Here is a 22294-nt window from a genome sequence, read left to right on the forward strand (position 1 = left end):
AAGGCAAACAATGTGTTAATGGCATGTTGAAAGACAAAGCATTAGTACAGACAGGGCGTTACTGGACTGAAAACTGAACAGCCACAAGCATAAACATGAAAAAAAACTGTGGGTAGGCAAACTGAACAAACTAAGATAAAATTAACACAAAAAATATTTTTGTGTTTATTTTATTTTATCTTAGCAGAAGTCCTCATGATCATGAAGTTTTAGTGGTTACCAATAAACTTGAGGATAAACTAATGAGAGGCAAACCATAAGGAATCAGAGTTGGAGAGAGTTTGGATTTGGTGGCAAGGGAACAGACTTTGTGACAGTGACCGAAGACAATGACTTCTGTCTTCCTAATATTTTGTTGGAGAAAACTTCTGCTCATTCAGTGCTGTATGTTGTACAAGCAGTCAGACAATTTAGAGACCGTGAAGGGATTGAGAGAGGTGGTGGTGAGGTAGAGCTGAGTGTCATCAGCATACATGTGGAAACTGACCCTGCGACTTAGGATCATGAAGCAGAATGCATATCAGAAATAAGAGGGGGCCAAGGATAGATCCCTGGGACACACAAGAGGTAACAGTGTGGGAGCAAGAAGAGAAGCCATTGCAGGTGGGTCTCTGGCTACAACTGGATAGATAAGAATGAAACCTGGAAAGTGCAGTCCCACCCAACTGGACAACAGTAGGGGCGTTGGAGGAGGATGGTGTGGTCAGCCATGTCAAAGGCTGCATACAGATCGAGGAGGATGAGGCACAATAGCTTACCTTTGTCATAACTGTTATGATCTGTAGGTTTTTTTTCAGGAAATATGTTGTGTGTCTTTAAGACAGCAGAGGATCAATACTGCTTTAAGAATAAGCAGGCCTCAGGAGTTACCGAGGAGGTGCATTTTTGTTGCCTTGGACACAGCCATTCGGAGACTGGGATTAAAAGGGTGCGTTCTCGTTGCTTTGGAAACAGCCACTTGGACTGAGCATCAAGAGATACATTTGTTACAATTCAATTTTGAATTGGCTGACAGCGCGAACAGTCCATGCTAACAGGAGAAACAGACAGACAGCTACGTGTTAGCACCTGAAAGGAACGATCTCTGATAATTTAAACTGAAGGAAGAATTTAAACTGTGACTATATTTTTAAGCCTGAAAAGTTCTAAAGCCAGATTGATTCTATTGAAAGTGGTCATGAGTTGTTGATCTACTGTGGTCATCGCTGGAGAAGGAAAGAATCACCTTACTGCTGGGATTAAACTATGGACAGCTCTACTGTTGAAGAACCCTTTGCTCCCCCATCGGACGGCTGTGAGGACTTCAAGCAACCTTGGACTTTTTTTCACCTCCAGCAGGGATGTAAACATAGAAACATAGAAAATAGGAGCAGGAGTAGGCCATTCGGCCCTTTGGGCCTGCTCCGCCATTCAAAAAAAGATCATGGCTGATCGTCTAATTCAGTACCCTGTTCCCGCTTTCTCCCCATATCCCTTTGGCATTAAGAAATATATCTATCTCCTTCTTGAATATATTTAACAACTTGGTCCCCACTGCCTTCTACGGTAGCGAATTCCACAGGTTCACCACCCTCTGAGTGAAGAAATTTCTCCTCATCTCGGTTCTAAATGGCATACCCCGTATACTGAGACTGTGACCCCCTGGTTCTGGACTCCCCAGTCATCGGGCATCTAGCCAGTCTAGTCCTGTTAGAATTTTATAGGTTTCTATGAGATGCCCTCTCATTCTTCTAAACTCGAGTGAATATAGGCCTAGTCGACCTAATCTCTCCTCATATATGTCAATTCTGCCATTCCAGGAACCAGCCTAGTAAATCTTCTTTGCACTCCCTCCATGGCAAAAACATCCTTCCTCAGATAAGGAGACCAAAATTGCACACAATACTCCAGATGTGGTCCCACCAAGGCCCTGTATAACTGCAGTAATACATCCTTGCTCCTGTACTCAAATCCTCTTGCAATGAAGGCCAACATACCATTCGCCTTCCTAACTGCTTGCTGCACCTGAATGCTTGCTTTCAATGACTGGTCTCGTCAACATGGTTTTGTTAAAGCAAAATCATGTTTAACCAATTTATTGGAGCTCCTTGAGGGAGTTGCATGTGCTGTGGATGAAGGGGAATGGGTGGATGTATTGTACTTAGATTTCCAGAAGGCATTTGATAAGGTGCTACATCAAAGGTTATTGCAAAAAAAAAGCTCATGGTGTAGGGGATAACATGGATGGAAGATTGGCTAGCTAACAGGAAACCGAGTGTAGGCATAAATGGGCCATTTTCTGGTTGGCAAGATGTAACGAGTGAACATAAGAACATAAGAAATAGGAGCAGGAGTAGGCCATTCGGCCCCTCAAGTCTGCCGCATCATTCAATAAGATTATGGCTGATCTTCCCCAGACATCAACTCCTCTTTCGTGCTAGCTCCTCATAGCCCTCAACTCCCCGATATTTCAAAAATCTATCTACCTCCTCTTTAAATACTTTCAGTGATCTGGCCTCCACAACTCTCTAGGGTAGAGAATTCCAGACATTCACTACCCGCTGAGAGAAGAAATTCCTTTGCATCTCAGTTTTAAATGAGTGTCCCCTTATTCTGTAGCTCTGTCCCCTAGTTTGAGATTCCCCCACTAGTGGAAACATCTTCTCAACATCTACCTTGTCAAGCCCCCTCAGAATCTTGTACGTTTTAATAAGATCACCTCTCATTCTTCTAAACCCTAATGAATAAAGGCCTAACCTGTTCAGCCGTTCTTGATAAGTCAACGCCTTCATCCCAGAAATCAGCCTAGTGAATCTCTTTTGAACCACCTCCAATGCCAGTATATCCTTTCTTAAATATGGGAACCAAAACTGTACACAGTACTCCAGGTGCGGCCTCACCAACACCCTGTACAGTTGTAACAAGACTTCCCTGTTTTTAAACTCCAACCCCCTCGTAATAAAGGCCAAAATTCCATTTGCCTTCTTAATTACTTGCTGCACCTGCATTCTAACTTTTTGCGTTTCATGCACAAGAACACCCAGATCCCTCTGAACTGCACTTTTTTGGAGTCGCTCTCCATTTAAATAATAGTCTGCCTTTTGATTCTTCCTACCCAAGTGCATGACCTCACACTTTCCTACATTAAACTCCATCTGTCAAGTTTTTGCCCATTCACTCAACCTATCGATATCCTTTTGCAGATTCCTTATGTCCTCATCACAACATGCCCTCTCACCTATTTTTGTATCATCAGCAAATCTGGATATATTACACTCTGCTTCCTCCTCCAAGTCATTAATATAGATAGTAAGTAATTGAGGCCCTAGGACTGATCCTTGTGGCACTCCACGAGTTATGTCTTTCCAACCTGAAAAAACCTCATTCATCCCGACTCTCTGTCTTCTGTGAGTTAACCAATCCTCAATCCATGCTAATACATTACCCTGGAATATTTCAACCAATGCCTCCACTATCTCTGCAGCCACTTCCTTTAAAACCCTTGGATACAGGCCATCAAGTCCTGGTAACCTGTCTGCCTTTAGTCCCATTAGTTTGTCAAATACTTTGTCCCTCATGATAGAGACTGTTACAAGATCTTTCCTCCCATTAGCTCCTTGCTTATCTGATATCTGTGAAATGTTTATAGTGTCCTCCACCGTGAAGACTGATGCAAAATATTGGTTTGAATTATCTGCCATTTCCCTGTTCCCCGTTATCAATCCTCCAGTCGCATCCTCCAAGGGTCCCACACTCACTTTAGCTACTCTCTTTTTACATACCCGTAGAAGCTCTTGCTGTTTGTTTTTATATTTCTTGCCAATTTACTTTCATAATCAATTTTCTCCCTCTTTATTAGCTTTGTAGTCATCCGCTGCTGGTTCCTAAAAAAAATTCCCAATCCTCTGGCTTACCACTACTTTTCTCCGCCTTTATATGCCTTTGTTTTTGATTGGATACTCTCCTTGACCACATTTGTTAACCACGGGTGGTTCATCCTTCTTGAGTCCCTTTTAACCGGGATAAATTTTTGCTAAGCGTAATGAAATATCTGCTTAAATGTCTGCCACTGCTCATCCACTGACCTTCCCCTTAGTCTATTTTCCCAGCCTGCTTTAACAACCCTTTCTTCATACCTCCGTAATTGCCCTTGTTTAAGTTGAGAATACTGGTTTGAGACCAGAGTTGCTCGCTCTCAAACTGAATTTGAAATTCTACCATGTTGTGATCACTACCCCATACAGGATCCTTAACTACGATATCTCTTATTAATCCTATCTCATTACACATTACTAGATCTAAAATAGCTGTTCCTGGGTAGGTTCTGCAACGTATTGCTCTAATTAACATCCCTGATGCACTCTACAAATTCGTCTTCCATGTTCCCTCTGCCAATCTGATTTGTCCAGTCAATATTCAGATTAAAATCACCCATGACAATGGTACCTCCGTTCTTAAACACCTCCATTATTTCCCAATTTATACTTTGTCCTACAGTGAGGCAACTCTTCGGGGGCCTATAGACAACTCCCACCCGTGACTTCTTCCCCTTGCTATTCCTTACTTTCACCCAAACTGTTTACATATCATGATCTATTGCACCTCTATCACAACTCACCACCGCAATGATACCTTCCTTTATTAACAAAGCTACCCCATCTCTTTTTCCTTTTTGTCTATTTTTCCGGAACGTCTAGTGGTGTGCCACAGGGATCTGTGCTGGGGCCTCAACTTTTTACAATTTCAATAAATGACTTAGAAACATAGAAGGGATCGAAGGTATGGTTGGCTAAATTTGCTGATGACACAAAGATAGGTAGGAAAGTAGATTGTGAAGAGGACAAAAGGAGGCGACAAAGGGATATAGATAGGTTAAGTGAGTGGGCAAAAATCTGGCAGATGGAGTATAATGTGGGAAAATGCGAAGTCGTCCATTTTTGCAGGAAGAATAACAAAGAAGCATATCATCTAAATGGTGAGAGATTGCAGAGCTGAGATGCAGAGGGATCTGGGTGTCCTAATGGTTAGTATGCAGGTACAGCGCGCAATTAGGAAAGCTAATAGAATGTTATCGTTTATCGCAAGGGAATTGAATACAAAAGTAGGGTGGTTATGCTTCAGCTATATAGGGCATTGGTGAGACCACATCTGGAGTATTGTGTACAGTATTTGGTCTCCTTATTTAAGGAAGGATGTAAATCCATTGGAAGCAGTTCAAAGAAGGTTTACTAGACTGACACCTGGAATGGGTGGGTTATCTTATGAGGAAAGATTGGACAGGCTGGGCTTGTATCCGCTGAAATTTAGAAGAGTAAGAGGCGACTTGATTGAAACATATAAGATCCTGAGGGGTCTTGACAGGGTGGATGTGGAAAGGATGTTTCACCTTATGGGAGAATCTAGAACCAGGGGTCACTGTTTAAAAATAAGGCATCGCCCATTTAAGACAGAGATGAGGAGAAATTTTTTCTCTGAGGGTCATGAGTCATTGGAACTCTCTTCCTCAAAAGGCAGTGGAAGCAGAGTCTTTGAATATTTTTAAGGCAGAGGTAGATAGATTTGAGTGGCCGATTCCTGCTCCTAATTCGTATATTTGTATGATCGTATGTTTTAGGTGGTCTAGCCAGATCTGGCAGTGAAAGGTTACACCAGTTATTCACCAAGGACGTTCAAGTTTGCATTCCTTGGACTTAAGGGAGTGGAATTAAAGGGTATACTGGGGAAACAATTAGGGTGATAAAGAGTAATAGTTCATAAATAATAATAAGTAATAGGAAGCAAAGAGATACAGACCCTTAGAAAATAGGCGACGTTTAGATAGAGGATCTGGATCTGCGCAGGCTTGGAGGGCTGAAGGGCCTGTTCCTGTGCTGTAATTTTCTTTGTTCTCATGGAGTCAAGGGCCTCAAAGGTGGTGGAGAACAGATACATACTAGCACAAGTAATTTCCCACAAAAGTAACATGTACAGAACATTAAAGGAGTAACCAATATCACTGCACCCAAGAAGGTACCTATGCCAAACCTGATTTTGGAACTGAAACCCAATGTGAAAACATGAAACAGTCTGTACACCAGACCCCTGCTTGATGCCTGGCAAAGTGAAGATGCTGTTGCACAAATTAGCACAAACAAGATAGTCCTGTTTGGTACTCCAGAGCAATTTTCCCAGACAATATTGGCACATGAAGCCTAGCAGAAGGTGCTGACCAGGCTCAAAACAATATCTGTATTACCTGGAAACAGATGCAAAGTAGAAGGCACACTTAAGGAAACTATCATAACAGCAGTCTCATCGACCAGGTAAGATGGTCCAACATTGCATCCAATAAAGTGCTGTTGGTCAACCTATTCCATGTCTTCATGCTGGCATATGCAAAACCCTCACACAACCTTATAGCCCTTTCATTGCATTTTACACATTGCCATATTCCAGCAGACAACACATTCATGCTGCAAATTGCACTTGAAAGCTTTTGCTCAGTTGGCAGCAATTTCACCTCTGAATCAGAAGTTCATGGGTTCAAACATCACTCCAGAGACTTGAGCCTGTAATCTTGGCTGACATTCCAATGCAGTATTGAGGAGGGCTGAATTGCCAGAAGTACCGTCTTTTGGGTGAAAGGTTAAACTAAAGCTCCATCTGCCCTCTCAGGTGGATGTAAAAGATTCCAGGGTGCTATTCAAAGGAGAGTTCTCCCAGTGTCCTGGCCAATATTTATCCCTCAACCAACATCATGGTAAATATACAGATTATCTTATACTGAATCTCAATGCTAATTGTGGAACCTTGCTGTGCTCAAACCGGCTGCCATGTTTCCTTACAACTGTGGCTATACTTCATAGTACTTCAATGGTTGTAAAGTGGTTTGGAACATCCAGATTCCTAGTTTAATACTAAGTAGGTCAACTTGAAACAGAAACTAATAAAACAAATCTTCCAAATACAAAGATCTCTGAAAGACATTAAATGATTGAGCAGATTAACCCATTTTATTTGGACCCAGAAAGATTGATACTTTTCTTGAAAGAACATTGTTAGTAGTGAAAAACATTCTCCTTCAATGCCCAAAATGCTGTCCATAAAACCACAAGTTGTTCACCCCAACTTTTTATATTTTTGAGATATTTCTGAGCTCTGACTGGGTTTGCTTTAAAGCAACAAATCAAAATAACAGAGATCCTGTCACTTTACTTGCCCCAATAAGGCACAAAGTTCTTTTGAGTTTATTGGCTGGTGTTCTCACTAGATTATTGAATGGGAATACAGCATTCCACCTGGGGAAAGGAAAATGAATACAAGTGTCTACTTGATATGAAGTTCCTGCCACTTTAAAGTAGAAGTGCTGAAATTAGCATTGAAGCTGGATGCCCATTCCTCAAGGGTCTGCTGATAGGAAAAGACTTTTGAAAAGAATGCAGAATTTTTTGTAAAAGTAATAAAGTTCTTGCATAACAAAATAGCATGTTAAAGCTGCTAATGTTTTTTTTTTAATCTGACAAATTACACAACTAAAGTGTTTCATTCTACCTGTGTCTCCCTGCAGAACTTCTCCACACAATGGCAGTTTGTTCTCCTTTTGGATGGGGTCTGTGTTCCAGCATGATGAAATTCTGTTCCTGTAAGTTTGTGTTTGTAGCCACCCAGAAAAGGCTTGTGATAGGGAAGTCTTTCAATTTCCACCACCACGCTGCAACACGTCTTGTCATCTGCAAGAAATCAGTGTTACTGCTTTTTTGAGAAAACCAACATTTCCAGAATATCCATTTGTTTGTAAGGAAACCTTTTTAGCCATTGTGTTTCCAGGCTCCAGGAAATTTGCATACCAGATTTACAGTCTGTATAAATGGCATCTTACATTCTTGTTTTAGTTGTAATAAATACCTCAGTATAAATGAAGAGCACAGGTACACTGGCTGAATTAATGAAGTGCAACCCTTTGCTGTTCATGAAATCTGTTAGGATTGGGGGCAGGGGCCTATGGCCACTTGCTGCCATCAGTAATGCGCTCCACTTTAGGAACAAATACAAGGTCAATAAAGTGAAGTCCTGTATGGGAGAAGTGATCAAGGAGTTAGCCTATCCAAATAAGGTTTCTGTCACCAGACTATACCGCGCTCCACTTGTCTAGTAGCACACCCAGCCACCTAAGTGGCCCCACATGCTCATATTTCATAATTGCAGTAAAATCTCAGTTCTATTTTATATTCAATTAATTATACTAAGCACGTATCAAAAAGAAGGACTTGGTGGATGATGAGCCTCGGAAGGGAGTGTAGATAGTCTCAGTCATCTCATTATCAAAAAGGAGGAGGTGTTGGGTGCCTTGCAAAGCATTAAGGTAGATAAGTCCCCAGGGCCCGATGGGATCTACCCCAGAATACTGAGGGAGGCAAGGGAAGAAATTGCTGGGGCCTTGACAGAAATCTTTGCATCCTCATTGGCTACAGGTGAGGTCCCAGAGGACTGGAGAATAGCCAATGCTGTTCCTTTGTTTAAGAAGGGTAGCAAGGATAATCCAGGAAATTATAGGCCGGTGAGCCTTATGTCAGTGATAGGGAAATTATTAGAGAGGATTCTTTGGGACAGGATTTACTCCCATTTGGAAACAAACGAACTTATTAGCGAGAGGCAGCATAGTTTTGTGAAGGGGAAGTCGTGTCTCACTAATTTGATTGAGTTTTTTGAGGAAGTGACGAAGATGATTGATGAAGGAAGGGCAGTGGATGTTATCTATATGGACTTCAGTAAAGCCTTTGACAAGGTCCCTCATGGCAGACTGGTACAAAAGGTGAAGGCACATGGGATCAGAGGTGAGCTGGCAAGATGGATACAGAACTGGATCAGTCATAGAAGACAGAGAGTAGCAGTGGATGGGTGCTTTTCTGAATGGAGGGATGTGACTAGTGGTGTTCCGCAGGGATCAGTGCTGGGACCTTTGCTGTTTGTAGTATATATAAATGATTTGGAGGAAAATGTAGCTGGTCTGATTAGTAAGTTTGCGGACGACACAAAGGTTGGAGGAGTTGCGGATAGTGATGAGGCTGGTCAGAGGATACAGCAGGATATAGATAGGTTGGAGACTTGGGCGGAGAAATGGCAGATGGAGTTTAATCCGGACAAATGTGAGATAATGCATTTTGGAAGGTCTAATGCAGGTGGGAGGTATACAGTAAATGGCAGAACCCTTAGGAGTATTGACAGGCAAAGAGATCTGGGCGTACAGGTCCACAGGTCACTGAAAGTGGCAATGCAGGTGGATAAGGTAGTCAAGAAGGCATATGGCATGCTTGCCTTCATCGGTCGAGGCATAGAATATAAAAATTGGCAAGTCATGCTGCAGCTGTACAGAACTTTAGTTAGGCCACACTTAGAATATTGCGTGCAATTCTGGTCGCCACACTACCAGAAGGACGCGGAGGCTTTGGGGAGGGTACAGAAGAGGTTTATCAGGATATTGCCTGGTCTGGGGGGCATTAGCTATGAGGAGAGGTTGGATAAACTCGGATTGTTTTCACTGGAACGACGGAGGTGGAGGGGCGACATGATAGAGGTTTACAAAGTTATGAGTGGCATGGACAGAGTGGATAGTCAGAAGCTTTTTACCAGGGTGGAAGAGTCAGTTACTAGGGGACATAGGTTTAAGGTGAGAGGGGCAAAGTTTAGAGGGGATGTGCGAGGTAAGTTCTTTACACAGAGGGTGGTGAGTGCCTGGAACTTGCTGCCGGGGGAGGTGGTGGAAGCAGGTACGATAGTGACGTTTAAGAGGCATCTTGAGAAATACATGAATAGGCTGGGAATAGAGGGATACGGTCCCCGGAAGTGCAGAAGGTTTTAGTTTAGGCAGGCATCAAGATCGGCGCAGGCTTGGAGGGCCAAATAGCCTGTTCCTGTGCTGTACTGTTCTTTGTTCTTGTTCTTTGTATTGGCTTTGCAGTTATTGACCTTCTGCCAGGCTTCTTGCCTCTGCTGTTCGAGTAGGTGAGTGAAACCTGCCCTTTGACTTTCCCTTTCTAGCTTCCCCATCTCCAGTAAAAGAGCAAACTGGATGGCGATTCAGCTGTGACAGGAAGTTTATTGAGTGCAAAATTGCAGGTGTGAGACCATCTCCTACCATTTCTCAGTACAGCATGTTTGTACACTACCCCAATGTATCACTGGTTGCTCAAAGATCTTAAAGATATTGTGATGGAAACCGCACATGCCAAATAGAAATATTAATTTCATTGTATGGAACTTAGCCTGGGACTTTAGCTGGACATAGTTACAAATAAATTTTAAAACAGAACAAGCAGCCAAGATGTCCACGCACAATTTGCATTTGAAAAAACAAAGAATCAGGCTGGTGACAGATGTGATTACTCAGCATAGCCAGAACAATGGGGTGCTCTCTGATTCACTTAACTGGAATAACCTTATCAATGGGGGCCATCAAAAGCTACCGACACCCATTGACTTTGAAAGAGCCAAACTGCCCCCCCACTATTAAGTATGTCTGACCAGCTAGGGGGTGAGCCTTGAATTTTAAAGAGCCGCGAGGTTATGCTGCAGCTCTATAAAGCACTGGTTAGACCACACTTGGAATATTGCGTTCAGTTCTGGTCGCCTCATTATAGGAAGGATGTGGAAGCTTTAGAGAGGGTGCAGAGGAGATTTACCAGGATGCTGCCTGGACTGGAGGGCATGTCTTACGAAGAAAGGTTGAGGGAGCTAGGGCTTTTCTCATTGGAGCGAAGAAGGATGAGAGGTGACTTGATAGAGGGGTACAAGATGATGAGAGGCATAGATAGAGTGGATAGTCAGAGACTTTTTCCCAGGGTGGAAAAGGCTATCACCAGGGGGCATAATTTTAGGGTGATTGGAGGAAGGTTTCGGGGAGATGTCAGAGGTAGGTTCTTTACACAGAGAGCGGTGGGTGCGTGGAATGCACTGCCAGCGGTGGTAGTAGAAGCAGATACATTCGGGACATTTAAGCGACTCTTGGATAGGTACATGGATGATAGTAGAATGAAGGGTATGTAGGTAGTTTGATCTTAGAGTAGATTAAAGGTTCGGCACAACATCGTGGGCCGAAAGGCCTGTACTGTGCTGTACTGTTCTATGTTCTATTCCAGAAGATTCTGATTCAAACACAAAGGGGTGGTCACATCACATGACTGCTTAGAACACTGTGGAAATTTGTGAGTGGTGACTCAGAAGTCAGACAGTAATTGAGATCCGGCAAGAGAACAGAACCCCTCTCTCTCTCCCTCTCTTCAGTAAAGTCCCAGAGAAGCCTCGGCTGCAGCTCCTCCACTTCAAGTCTAAAGATCCTTACATTCAACAACTCAGGGGACACAGATAAAGCCCCTCTTCTGCCTTCCGGAACCAGAGCAGCAAGCCCAAATTGTGTCCACAGCCCAGCGAGGACTTCAGGACTCCAATTTCAACTAAAGATACTGAGACTCAGTCTTTAAATTCCATTTATTACAGACTTAATTCCAACCTCCCAATTCTATTTTTCCTTCTCTAATCTATTTGTGTGTGTGTGTGTGTGTGTGGCTTTTGTGTGAATGTGGGGTGTGGATGCGGAGGGTAATTTAGTAATATTAAATCGGTTAAGACTGATCGGGTTAATAAACATACATCTTTCTTGTTTAAAATCAAGAAAACCTGTCTGAGTTCATTTGCAATTATATATTAGAGGAACAGAAGCAAGTGCTCACTGAGGTGGTAAGTTAAGTCATTGTGTTAAAAAGATAAGCCCTGTTTCAGAGGCTTGCTACCAGACCCGAACCCGATGGGATGCGACGACATGTGTCAGGTTCAGGTCGGGTCAAGCCCATCTTCCGGGACCGGCTTTCGAGCTTGGGTCAGGTCGGGTCGGGCCGAGTCCAGATTGAGTCGGGTTCGGTCGGGCCGGCCACACACAATAAGTGCTCTGCTGATAAGTATTAAAAATAAAAAAAACTTTCCTGAGCTGGCTGTCCGGGACGAAACTGAGTCTGCGCAGTGAGCGAGTGACGTCACTATGACATCTCGCGCATGCGCTGCAGCTTCTTGCAGGTCCGGTGTCAGGAAGGTAAGTGAAGGGATGGTTGGTTTGGACTCGGGTCGGGCCGAGTAGTAGCGGGTTCAGGTCGGGTCGGGCTCGGGTCCGCTGTGGTTCGGTCGGGTTCTTTTTCCTGACCTAAAGCAGGCCTCTATGCTGTTGTGGTCAAACCAGAGAAGGGGCAAAAGGGGAGCCTGAGACCCCCTTCCTCACCTGGTCGTAACAGTATCTATAGTGAGACAATGGGCTGGATTTTCACTACGGGGGTAGGAATTAGAAGTCGGGTCCTCTTCTGTGTCCCGAACCTGTCCCTGGGGGAAACAGTAATGAGCTCTGAGTTTCAAGGGGGTAACTCCTTAATTGATAAGGAGATGAATTTGGTGGCCATTTAATGGCTGCGAGGGTGGGAACAGAAGTGGGACTGCCCAATTTAAACTGACCATGGCAGCCATTTTTTATAACGCTCTTCACAACCGAAAGCGCTTTAAAGTTAATTAAGTACTTTTTGAAGTGTAGTCATTGTTGCAATGTTGGAACGATGGCATCCAGTTTGCACACATATAGCTCTCACAAGAAGCGATGTGATAAAGACCAGATAGCTTGTTTAGTTATTAGTGCATTCTTGATCACAACAAGTCACTGCATAAAAATAATGGCCAGGATTTTATTCTGGCGACAGGGGTTGCTGTTTGAATACTGATACTGCAGAGTGAGAGATCTCAGAACACTTGATTTGCACAATGTCTCAGCAGAGCCAGAGGCCTGGAACCCGGGCAGGGCAGCCCCCGATTTTCAGATGCAGACCTGGAGGTCATGCTGGAGGCTGTGAGAGAGAAGAGGAAGGTTCTCTTCCCAGATGGTAGCAGAAGGAAGCCACCCTCCCAGACCAAGTAGGTGTGGCTGGACATCGCTGCCATAGTTAGCGGCAGAAGAACTTGAATCCGGTACCAGAGGAGATTTAATGGCTTGATATGCTCTGGCAAGGTAAGTGCAACCCCCTTACCTTCAGGACAGGTCCGTGGTATTCACCCTCCAGCAGACACACAAGGTGAGGAGCCTCAGGATGCATGCTGCTCCCGAGTATGGGAAGGGTCTGTGCACAGGCCATTTACTGACCCCTCAGAATGCCTCAGAGCCATAGTGCTGCTGAGGACCTGTAACCACTGATACTTGCACCTTCTAATGATTTGGAGCAACTACTATTGACCATAGAGGACACCAGTGCCTTATCTCGCTCTTTTTTGTCCTTGCAGGAGAAACAGGCACATCATGCCCGAGAGGGAGCCCAAATGGGTAGTGGTGTTCCCTATACTTATATCATCACAGTCAAGGAGGAGGAAGCGATGGAAATAGCCAGGATTGTAGACCACGAGAAAGTTGGTCATGGCGAGTTGGGCACTCGTGGTGGAAATGGTGATTCGAGAGGGAAGTGTACTCATTAAGGGGTATATTGCACACCACCACGTCGGACAGCATGCCAAACACTGAGTTGTATTGGGAAGCCTCAGCACTGCAGAGTCTTCTGCTCTCCAAGTCTAGCTCTCATGTTCTCTTCTTGTGTCTCCCACAGGGGCAGACGTCAACCCTAGGAGACCTTCTTCCTCTCCATCACCGGGCCAAGATGACCAGAAAAGCTCCAAAGAAGCACCGTCACACCTGACAAGCGCACCATCCACCAGTGCAGACACACTCATCTCGGTGGGTCCTCTCGCACATTTAGATCAGGTGGCACTGGGTGAGGAGCATGGCAAGAGTCGGCAGAAGGAGGTGCCAGAGGCAGAGGCAGCTGAGGGTAGTTCCCTTCAGAGGAGGGAGAACAGACACAGCCCTGCTCAGCTGGGTATAGATGCAGCACCTTAGGAGACCCTGGAAAGGAGGCTCTACCTAGACCAGCAGCAACAGACATGCTCTCACATGTTGGAAATCCCTGAGGCAATGTGGGATCATGGTAAAGAATGGAGGAGTCCATCCAGCTCATGTGCGCCGCAATGGCTTAGGATTTTGAGTGCATGAGCTCTTCCATTGAGAGAATGGCCAACCTCATGGAGAGCAATAGGTGGCAGCACTTGGAATGCATGCAGGAACTGCACCCTGACACACACAAGAAAGAATAACACACCATTTAGTATGGACCAGTCAGTGGTGCTGGTGGCACAGAGGTGTCCGGAGGCGATGCAAGTTGCACCCCAGCTGGTGCTCCCCTCCAGCCATCTGGAGCACCAGCCAAGGGCTGAGGATGTTACCGAGCAGGATGAGGGTGCCGCCCCTCACGAGACACCACCCTCGTCATCACCAGCCTCCGTGGTTTCTCTGACAGAGGGAGCATCTGTGCAGCAGGGCCAAGTGCCGGAGGCTACCCCTACAATGATTCAGATGCAGCAGCCTCTGGAGATACCCCCACAGGCACCTCCCGGACAAGGAAGACCACCATGTGCATCTCAGCCGCAAGCTGAGACAAGTGAGCAGGCTGCCTTCACTTCCTCCAAAGCCACAAGGGGAGAACTGCGTAGAAGTGAACAAGCATGAAGGCCACTACGTCACGTGGGGCACTGAGTGGGTCACTGGGATGTCTTCTTCCTGTAACTGTGCACTGTTTTCCTTTCTGAGCACCATGTAAATAATAGCACTTGAAGCCACACATCTAAGACTATTTTTATTGATGGTGGGACAAGAAAAGAGGTGTGAGGCAGTGAAGGAGATCAAGGGTTCCTCGCAGTGACAGCAAAAATTCTGGGCAAATGTTTATATTCCATTGACAGTAAGAATTTACATGTCCCAGGCTGCATTCTCAATGGAGGTTTTAGCAGAAGCACCTCAAAGTGATTTCCACACCATACCATCTGTCCTGGGTCAGTGGAGCTCAGTTGAGACAGTCCTGAATCAGAAGATCCTTGACATTCATGGCATCCTGATGAGTCATTCAAGCCCCATGCTGTGCCGGCCACTTCCCTGTGCAGCCAGAGTGCCTCGGTGTTCTGATTCCTCCCTCTCCACCTCCTGTTCCTCTGATGGGCTGTGTCCTTCCAGGGCCTCAGCCCCTCAAGGTCCATACCTCTCTGGAGTTCCATGTTATGGACAGTGCAGCAAAACACAACAATGAGCAAGACCCTTGCAAGAGTGTATTGCGGGGTGCCACCTGACCAGTCCAGACACTGGAGCTGCATCTTCAGATGTCCGATGGCCTCCTCAGTGGTGTTCCTGGTGAGTAGATGACTTTGGTTGTATTGCCTCTATGCCTCTACCTGGGGCTCTCGTAGAGGAATGAGTAGCTAACTCAAGGTACATTCTTTTTCCCCGAAAATCCATGATGTATTTTGGGGGTTACAGTGAAGAGCTGCAGTAGTCTGGACTGCCAGAGGATGAAAGAGTCATTGCAGCTGCCAGGAAAGCAAGCGCACACATAGGGCAGAATTTTATCCGGGCAGCAGAAACGCAAATGGAGGCATGGGGGCCCGAACAATTGGGGTGGACATGCTCGCCCAGAAATCCGACGTCATGACGTCAGTTCCGGATTTTGTCAGTGATCAGAAAGCTCCAAGGCGGCGTTGCCACCATGAATATGCAGGACTGCAATTTGAATTGATGAACAGCTGGTTAGAATGCATTTTCATTGCATTGAAGCCAACTTTATGGAGGGTTTCAAATTTAGTCATTAGTGCATGTAAATCATGTGCCTTCAGATCCTTGTCCGTTTAAAAGGTGGCAACACCAAAGCGAGGCCTCAGTACCACCGGGGGAAGGCAGCAATGGTGAGCAGTGGAAGGGGAAGAGGAGAGAGCGGAGGCCTTGTCTACCTGTGGAGGGCTCACTGTAAGGATGAGCGCAGTCTCGGGTGTAAAGGCGGGCTCAGTCTCAGGTACTGGGATCTCTGCACTTGGGGAATGCCGAAAGGCATTAGCACATCTTCCGAGCGGATTAGCAACAGGAAGGCTAGATCGTCTTTCCAAGGACAGCAAACGGGCAGGGGAAAGATCAGCTGTCATAGGTCTTTGTGGACCCCTGTGCCACGCAGCAGTGGCTCTGAGGGAGAGAGGGCCAGGATCTGACTGGACACACCTGTGAAGCTCCAATAGGAGAGAGGTAGCAGCTGGTTACGCCAAGAAGAGCCTAACCATGTCTGTACCGGACTCACCTCAACTACCTGCAAATGTCCGAGTGGCAGTGTCAGCAAAGACTATGGCTCTCCAGGAAGGCCGTCACTGATTTTTGCGCTGCGCTGCAAGACGAGCTACAGCCCATGAGCTTCAGTGGCCTATGGCCCTGAAGATCACTGTGGCACTCAACTTCTATGCACCTTGCTTTTTCCAGGGATCCACTGGGGATGTGTGGGGTCTCCTAGGCAGTAGCCCATCGCTGCATCAAGGAGGTGACAATACCCTGTTCAAGAGGGCTGGCGACTATGTGTGATACTGGAGCAACCCTGACAGTCAGGCAGAGAGGGTCATTGGCTCCGGTGCCATCACTGGATTCCCCCAGGTGCAAGGTGCCATCAACTGCACATCAATGCTCCCATGGAGCAGCCAGTGGCCTTCATCAACAGAAAGGGCTTCCATTCCATCAATGTACACTGGTCTGCGACCACAAGAAGTACATTCTGCAGGTGTGTGCCTGCTTCCTGGCAAGCAGCCATGACGCCTACAATACTCCCGTGCACAGCTTTTCAGGCCACCTGCTCGCCTTCAGGGGTGGATTCTTGGAGACTAGGGCTACCCATTGCAGATGTGGCTACTAATGCCTCTGAGGAACCCTCGCATTGCAGCAGATGAGAGGTCAACACCTGCCACAGGTCCCTCAAGTGACCATCGAGCAAGCCATTGGGCTGCTGAAGGTGCGATTCCGGTGCCTTGATTGATCCCGTGGACCCCTGCGGTATGCCCCAGCAAGGGTCTTACGTATCGTGGTGGTCTGCTGTGCTCTCCACAATCTAGCACAGCAGTGGGGTGGAGGCCTTGCATGAAGAGGACATGATTGATTGTCAATCCTCATCTGACAAGGAGGATGTGGAGGAGACTATTGAACAGGGAGCACTGGATCATGATTCCCTTGCACCGGAGGCAAGGAACATTAAGACACACAGGAATGCACAACATAATCTCATGCATACCCAATTCCTGTCACCATGATGGCCTCTCAAACTGAAAACAAAGCCTCACCTCACTGTATTCCGCCTGTCGCTTCCTTCCTATAGCACTCCAGTGCCCAGGGCCCTGGTTCACCACATGCTCTGCCACATCTGAGACGCTGACCAAATGCGGCCTGTCCCCACACTGGCAGACCATTAAGGGAGCAAGGGTGAAGGCTGACAAGGCAACAGTGAAAGCATGAGACATTTGTTTATGTTTATGTTTAGAGATACAGCACTGAAACAGGCCCTTCGGCCCACCGGGTCTGTGCCGACCATCAACCACCCATTTATACTAATCCTACACTAACCCCATATTCCTACCACATCCCCACCTGTCCCTATATTTCCCTACCACCTACCTATACTAGGGGCAATTTATAATGGCCAATTTACCTACCAACCTGCAAGTCTTTTGGCTTGTGGGAGGAAACCGGAGCACCCGGAGGAAACCCACGCAGACACAGGGAGAACTTGCAAACTCCACACAGGCAGTACCCAGAATTGAACCCGGGTTGCTGGAGCTGTGAGGCTGCAGTGCCAACCACTGCGCCACAATGATTTTGACCTCTATTTATTCACACAATTGAAGCAACCAATGTCAAGGCCACAATCAATACACATGCAACAGATGATCTTCTCAATATGCTTTCAAGTACTTCTATGCGGTGTGACCCTTGCACTGGTAGCTGAGATGGAGGCAGGCTGCTGATCAGGCTATCCCTTGACCTGGGATGACTTTGGCGTGTGTCCCGAGATATGGAGGGAAGACTCTCCCTTTCAAGACTCGCTTGCACCTCCCTACTAACCTGAGTAGGACGAGGATCTGCTGGAGACTCCAGGCACTTCGTCTTTCTCTCACCTTGCCACTGCTGCATTGAGCTCATGGCCAAGGTGATGGTGTGCAGGTCTGTGTACATCTGTGGGATCTGGCTTTCCATGAGGGTCGCCAACCTGTTGATAGAGAAAGCCATGTGCTCACAGGACTGAGACATGGCAGCACTCATGGCATGGATGGACTCCTCCATTGTCCACTCATGGCCGCACATGGCCTCTGGTATCTCCGCCATATATTCCCTTACCTCTCTCTGCTACACCAGCATATTCTGTGCTGCCAATAACAGAGGCTCATCATCAGCCTGCCACATGTGTGCAAACAATTTTGCCCTGCACCTGGGGGAATCCAGCAATGGCAGTGAAATCCAATGCCCTCTGTGCCTGTGAGGCCCCATTTGTTGTGAACTGAATGTACTGTCCAGCTCTGGCAAAGAGGGCATCTGTGACCTGTGGATGGAGTGGTGTGCAGCCATTTGTGAGATGGCAAAAAGGTCTGCAGCTGATCCTTGGAAGGAGCCAGAAGCGAAGAAGCTCAAGGGCACAGTGACTTTTACAGCTACTGGCAGGGCATGGTAACCAGTGCTGCAAGGTGTGAGGTATTCAGTGACAAGGGCGCAGATGGTTGTGACCATTTGCCGGAGAGTTACTATCTCCTGCAGCACTTATTTCTGGTCATTTGCAGGTAGCTCTGTCTTCGTCAGTAGATCCTATGCTGATGATATGGCCTCCTTATCCTTCCTGCCCCTCATCCCTCTCCCCTCCCCTCCTGATGGCCGGTGCTTTGTCCTTCCTGCAAAGACTGTTGCTCCTCATCGCCATTATGCTCAAAACCTGACAGTCATGCTCCCATTGGCATCTGCAGCCTTCCTTGTGCTCAGGTGGCCTCCCAAATGTACTTGGTGACGGTCACCTGCACTGCCCGAGCACTTACTGGCTACTCTCCCCACTGTCTGCACTGTGCCGATGGCACCTGTTTCCCAGTGGACAAGTCCCTCTCTACGCCATTCACCTTTTTATGGGGCCCAGCTATTTCGCAGGAGCAGCCATGACTGACTTCCCACTCTGTACCCACTTCCTTTCACCTGGCCTGCCCCAGACAGCACGTGCAGCCTGTGCACCCCCACAAAAATTACAACATCCCCCGTTAATAAGCTCTTAATGAGTTTTTCATCCAGCTTAACTGGCCTTAATCATGGTGCAAGTGGGATCGCAGGGCTGCCCTCCCTCCACCCTGGGGAAAATGCCACCAGGAACTGAGTCAGGAAACTGGCACACCAGCCAGTGCCGATATTTTCAACCCCCCGCCTACCTATGTTCCCACATCCGGCGGGACCTGAAAATTCAGCCGAATATGTATGAACAACTATGGCTCTGGGACTTATGTCACCAACATATATTTTTCTTACCTCTAGTCATACTTCAGAGCCAATAACATGGAACAAGCTGTCGACACATGAGGGGAGGCGGTGGCATAGTGGTATTGTCACTGGACTCGTAACCCAGAGACCCAGGGTATTGCTCAGGGGACATGGGTTCAAATCCCACCAGAGCAGAAGGTGGAATTTGAATTCAATTAATAAATCTGGAATTTAAAAAAAAAAGCTAGCCTAATGATGGCCATGAAACCATTGTCGATTGTTGTAAAAACCCATCTGGATCACTAATGCCCTTTATGGAAGGAAATCTGCTGTTCTTACCTGGTCTGGTCTACATGTGACTCCAGACCCACAGCAATGTAATTGACTCTTACATGCCCTCTGAAATGGCCTAGCAAGCCACTCAGTTGTATCTAGCCATTACAAAGTCAATAAAAAGGAATCAAACCAGACAGACCACCCATCGACCGAGGCACCGGAAATGACAACGGCAAACCCAGCCCTGTCAACATTGCAAAGTCCTCCTTACTAACATCTGGGGGCTTGTGTCAAAGTTGGGAGAGCTGTCCCACAGATTAGTCAAGCAACAGCCTGACATTGTCTTACTCACGGAATCATACCTTACAGACAATGTCCCAGACACTGCCATCACCATCCCCTGGTATGTCCTGTCCCACTGGCAGGACAGACCCAGAAGTGGCGGCACAGTGGTATACAGTAGGGAGAGAGTTGCCCTGGGAGTCCTCAACATCGACTCTGGACCCCAAGAAGTCTCATGGCATCAGGTCAAACATGAACAAGAAAACCTCCTGCTGATTACCACCTACCGCCCTCCCTCAGCTGATGAGTCAGTGCTCCTCCATGTTGAACACCACTTGGAGGAAGCACTGAGGGTAGCAAGGGTCCCGCCTTCACATTGAGGATACACTCCTTCGTGTTGTGTGGCACTGCAACTGTGCTAAATGGGACAGATTTCGAACAGATCTAGCAATGCAAAACTGAGCATCCAAGAGGCGATGTGGGCCATCAGCAGCAGCAAAATTGTACTCAACCACAATCTGTAACCTCATGGCCCGGCATATCCCCCACTCTACCATTACCATCAAGCCTGGAGACCAACCCTGGTTTAATGAAGAGTGCAGGAGGGCATGCCAGGAGCAGCACCAGGCATACCTCAAAATGAGGTGTCAACCTGGTGAAGCTACAACAGAGGACTATCTGTGTGCCAAAATGCGTAAACAGCATGCGATAGACAGAGCTAAGTGATCCCATAACCAACGGATCAGATCTAAGCTCTGCAGTCCTGCCACATCCAGCTGTGAATGGTGGTGGACAATTAAACAACTAACTGGAGGAGGTGACTCCACAAATATCCCCATCCTCAATGATGGGGGAGCCCAGCACATCAGTATGAAAGATAAGGCATAAGGATGAAGCATTTGCAACAATCTTCAGCCAGAAGTGCAGAGTTGATGATCCATTCTCAGCCTCCTCCTGAACTCCCCAGCATCACAGATGCCAGACTTTAGCCAATTTGATTCACTCCACATGATATTAAGAAATGACTGAAGGCACTGGATACTGCAAAGGCTATGGGCCCTGACAATATTCCGGCAATAGTACTGAAGACCTGTGCTCCAGAACTTGCCACGCCTCTAGCCCAGCTGTTCCAGTACAGCTACAACACTGGCATCTACCCGGCAATTACCGCCCCATCAGCCTACCCTCAATCATCTGTAAAGTGATGGAAGGTGTCATCAACAGTGCCATCAAGCGGCACTTGCTTTGCAATAACCTGCTCAGTGATGCTCAGTTTGGGTTCCGCCAGGGCCACTCAGCTCCTGAGATTCATTACAGCCTTGGTTCAAACATGGACGAAAGAGCTGATCTCAAGAGGTGAGGTGAGAGTGACTGCCCTTGACATCAAGGCAGCATTTGACCAAGTATGGCAGAAAGGAGCCCTAGCAAAACTAAGGTCAATGAGAATCAGGGGGAAAACTCTCCACTGGCTGGAGTCATACCTAGCACAAAGGAAGTTGGTTGTGGTTGTTGGAGGTCAATCATCTGAGCTCCAGGACATCACTGCAGGAGTTCCTCAGGGTAGTGTCTTAGGCCCAACCATCTTCAGCTGCTTCATCAATGACCTTCCTTCAATCATAAGGTCAGGTTGGGATGTTTGCTGATGATTGCACAACATTCAGCACCATTCGTGACGCTTCAGATACTGAAGCAGTCCGTGTAGAAATGCAGCAAGACTTGGACCATATCCAGGCTTGGGCTGATAAGTGGCAAGTAACATTCGCGCCACACAAGTGCCAGGCAATGACCATCTCCAACAAGAGAGAATCTAACCATCTCCTCTTGACATTCAATGGCATTACCATCGCTGAATCCCCCACTATCAACATCCTAGGGGCTACCATTGACCAGAAACTGGACTGGAGTAGCCATATAAATACTGTGGCTATAAGAGCAGGTCAGAGGCTCGGAATCCTGCGGCGAGTAACTCACCTCCTGACTCCCCAAAGCCTATCCACCATCTACAAGGCACAAGTCTGGAGTGTGATGGAATACTCTCCACTTGCCTGGATGGGTGCAGCTCCAACAACACTCAGGAAGCTCGACACCATCCAGGACAAAGCAGCTCGCTTGATTGGCACCCCATCTACAAACATTCACTCCCTCCACCACCGACGCACAGTGGCAGCAACTCCCTCTACAAGATGCACTGCAGCAACGCACCAAGGCTCCTTCGACAGCACCTTCCAAACCCGCAGCCTCTACCAATTGGAAGGACAAGGGCAGCAAATGCATGGGAACACCACCACCTGCAAGTTCCTCTCCAAGCCACACACCATCCTGACTTGGAACTATATCGCCGTTCCTTCACTGTCGCTGGGTCAAAATCCTGGAACTCCCTTCCTAACAGCACTCTGGGTGTACCTACCC

The 22294-nt window shown here is 46.9% G+C and overlaps 1 protein-coding gene across 3 annotated transcripts in view; it reads right to left on the minus strand.

Annotated features, from left to right (window-relative positions):
* Positions 1–22294, minus strand: part of iqub (IQ motif and ubiquitin domain containing) — a 131989-nt gene that overhangs the window by 33543 nt on the left and 76152 nt on the right. For all 3 annotated transcript variants that reach the window (XM_068050899.1, XM_068050898.1, XM_068050897.1), the window contains one exon: positions 7510–7688. In XM_068050899.1, coding sequence (XP_067907000.1) covers positions 7510–7688 — 179 coding nt within the window. The remainder of the gene's footprint in view (positions 1–7509; positions 7689–22294) is intronic.

The sequence above is a fragment of the Heterodontus francisci genome, chromosome 18 (assembly GCF_036365525.1).
Source record: "Heterodontus francisci isolate sHetFra1 chromosome 18, sHetFra1.hap1, whole genome shotgun sequence".
Taxonomy (NCBI): Eukaryota; Metazoa; Chordata; class Chondrichthyes; order Heterodontiformes; family Heterodontidae; genus Heterodontus; species Heterodontus francisci.